This window comes from Erythranthe guttata, chromosome 7, assembly GCF_056151865.1.
Source record: "Erythranthe guttata isolate IM_541 chromosome 7, IM_541, whole genome shotgun sequence".
Taxonomy (NCBI): Eukaryota; Viridiplantae; Streptophyta; class Magnoliopsida; order Lamiales; family Phrymaceae; genus Erythranthe; species Erythranthe guttata.
In genome coordinates this window covers 9749293-9752798 of record NC_142539.1, presented here as the reverse complement: position 1 = coordinate 9752798, position 3506 = coordinate 9749293, and the positions used below count along the sequence as shown (strand labels likewise).

The 3506-nt window shown below is 36.1% G+C and overlaps 1 protein-coding gene across 1 annotated transcript; it reads right to left on the bottom strand.

Moving 5' to 3' along the window:
* Positions 1-573: 573 nt before the first annotated feature.
* On the bottom strand, positions 574-3506 carry LOC105965183 (uncharacterized). Its single transcript, XM_012989711.2, has 2 exons — positions 3163-3506; positions 574-3065 (listed from the first exon to the last, which is right to left on the bottom strand). The coding sequence occupies exon 2, from the start codon at positions 2252-2254 to the stop codon at positions 641-643; it is 1614 nt and encodes a 537-aa protein (XP_012845165.1). The 5' UTR covers positions 2255-3065; positions 3163-3506; the 3' UTR covers positions 574-640.

The window sequence follows — 3506 nt, the reverse complement described above, 5'->3', positions numbered from 1 at the left end:
GCACGTGATGCAGACGTGGCTGTCAAATGTTGAGCTGGTACACAAATATGTTGATCTAAACCCAATTCCGAAATTTCCCAGATCCCCAATTTTCACTTCACTCTTCACACCCAAAACCCTAGCCATCAAATCTGAAAATTTCTTTCAATCCTGTAAACACACTCCCAAATTTACAATCAGGTCTTCAATGTTGTTCGAAATCATACGGAGTTCAAAGTCATAAACCCATAAGAAATCCCAAATTCCCAAAACCGAAGTTCAAAGATAATAACTTTGAAGAAACTTGCTAAAATTGGAGATTTGTGATGCTTCCTTTCCACAAATGTTCGATTATTTGCAAAATTAGGATTAGGCGACCTTGTTGATGCCGAATTTCACCTCAATTTGAGGATTTCTACGGGGAATTTAGGGTAGGGTATCTGATCAGGTTCAGGTTCAGTGAATTGGGGTAATGAGAAATTAACGATTTCATAATTAAAATAGGGGAGAGAATGACGTGTAACTCCACGTCATATTCAATCGGCGAAATCGCCGTATAGGGCAGTGGCGGATCCAGCATAAAAACTTAGGGTATGCCGCATAGAAATTTTTTTTAAAGAATAACAATGTTTCAATTACAACTCAGATTAAAAATTTATTTCTAGTCCAACCGTAAATGCATTCTCCTCTTACTCATGGCTTGAAAACGCTTGATAATATCTAGATCATCGACTGTAATAAACACTTCTTTTTCCACAAATGCCACCAAGCAATCATTAAGCCATGAATTTGCCATTCGATTTCTCAACTCATTCTTCACATATTTCATGCCAGAAAATACTCGCTCAACACTTGCCGTGGCCACCGGTAATGACAAAGCTAGCTTCAAAAGTGTGTACACAAATCCAAATGTCTTGTGTTTTTTTGTACGAACAAGAGTCCTACATAGATCCGAAATACCCTTCAACTTGGAAAAATTATCGTCCATCTTGACACACTCAATATAAGTCTCAAGTTGGCTAGACAACTCCTTATCACTAACATTCTCAAAGTCATTTGGGTAGAATCTTGCCAACCTCACAAGTGATTTAATGTCAAAATCTTGAAAAGAAGAATAAGGATTCAAGCATGCTACACAATTCAACAACTCAACATTTTCCGGTGTAAATCGATCACCCAACTCTTTCATTATAAAATCTATGACATGTAAAAAGCAATCATTCTTGAAATAATTGAGATTTGTCAATAACGGAGCTAGTCTTTTGGATTTATTACCTTTTACATACCTTGACTCCATGTTGGGCACATCAATTTCAAGATTACCACAAGAATCCACCACTTTTTCATAAAATGCATCCCACCCATTATCTCTCATTTGTTGAAGCCTTTTCTTACTTACTTGGACAAGTTGCATGGCGGTAACAATATCTTGATCTCCCTTTTGTAATGCTTGAGACAAATCATTTGTCAACGACAAAACCTCAACTATTAAGTGCAACATAAAAACAAAACCAAAAGTTTGCATGACAAATAATAAACTTTTTGGTTCACCCTTTGAATATCTATCACTTTTCAAATCTTCAAGCACTTCAATAATAGGAGTAAACAAATCAATCAACCTACTAAGAGTCCGAAAGTGAGATCCCCACCGTGTATCACCCGCTCTTGCAATAGACAACTCTTGGTTCAAACCGGTACCCGTTTCCACCAACTCATCCTCAATTAGATTTGCAAAATGAGCAACTTGTTTTTTTCGAAGTAAAGATTGTCGTTTGTTAGAAAACCGTAGAAAGTTTACAATACGAGACACTTCAAGGAAAAACCAATCAACATCTTCATGCTTCCGAGCCATTGAAACAAGAGCCAATTGAAGTTGGTGAGCAAAACAATGCACATAATAGGCTTGTGGATTCTCTTTTTGAATCAAGGTTTTCAATCCACCAAATTGACCTTTCATGTTACTTGCTCCATCATATCCTTGTCCTCGAATTTTAGATATACACAATCCAAATCCCGACAACAAAGTTTCAAGAGCATCTTTAAGCGCTTTCGCACTTGTATCCTCAACATGAACAATGCCAATAAATCGTTCGACAATAAATCCCCTATCATCAATAAAACGCACAACTACTGCCATTTGTTCTTTACCAGAGCAATCACCGGACTCATCAACAAGAACACTAAAGAAACCATCTCCAATTTCTTCAACTATTTTTTTAACAGTTTCAACGGCACATGCATTTGCAAGTTCTTTTTGAATAATAGGAGAAGTCATCTTCCAATTTCCTGCACCACTTTTAAATGCATCTGCTATTTTCTCATTGTTTCTCCCCCAATGCTTCGATAAATTCTAGAAAATGGCCCTTATAAATAGAATTTTCCCCCTCATTATGTGCCCTAAACGCAATTCCACCTCTGACAAGAAACTTGACTGCTTCAAGTGATGCTTTTACACGAACAAGATAATCAGCTTCTGCTTTTGTACTATGCTTTACAAACGAAGACTCAATACTTTGATTTTTCTTCATAAGATTCGCACATGCTTTGACACAATTTCTATGATGACTATTGAGTTCACCAACATGTGTATTCAACTTGTTTTTTAGATTCCAACATCTAAAACCTTCAATCACAAATGCAGAATTACTTGTACCATTTAGCACAAATAACATGGCAAACAAAACACAGCTTCTTTTTCTATACTATATTCCAACCAGTCATTGTCTTTATACCAACTATTATTAAAAGAAAGATTCCTTTTCCCAATTTTTCTAGGAGGATAATCTGTCATATTGGGTCTTGTAGGTCCATTTACAAGATAAGCTCTTCTCACCTCATCTTGATCATTTGGATGATAATTAAGAATTGGAGTTCTTTTGCAAGGATCCAACTCCAAATATTCCCCCTTTTTGAATACCTTAAATGAAGATGGTGGATCACTTGATGAAGGAGTAGAAGAAGGTTCTCCGGATGGTCCCTCAGTTGTAGAAAGAATTGGAGAGGCTTCAATTGTTGATTCATTTTCGATAGTAGAATTATTAGACTCCGAAAATCGAGGGATAGGCGTAAAGAACTTGAACAACATACTGTAAAATAAATGAAATAAAATCAATTAAACAATTTGATTGATGGTGCACAAATTATCTGAAAAATCATAAAAATTGAAATTCAAAGTCTAATTACCTCTAATCGACTTCTAAAGTTTCAACAACAGACTTGACTTCTCGCTGAAATTCGCTGACCACCACCTAAGACAATAGCCGTAAACCACCGAATCGGCTGTCAATTAACAATTTTACCTCTTTATCAATTGAAACCCTAGCTCCCCTTTCCTTTGATTTGCTTTTAATTTCTCGGGATTCCCTTAATTGAATTCGAAAATCCACTGAATTATATGTTGTCTTCCACAAATTCCAGAAGATAGGAATAATTTTGGGAAAATAAAAGAGAGGGTTTTGGAGAAAAAAAAAGTTTTGGAGGAAAAAAAAAGTGTTGGGGAAGGTGCTGACTACTGATCGTGGTAAGAA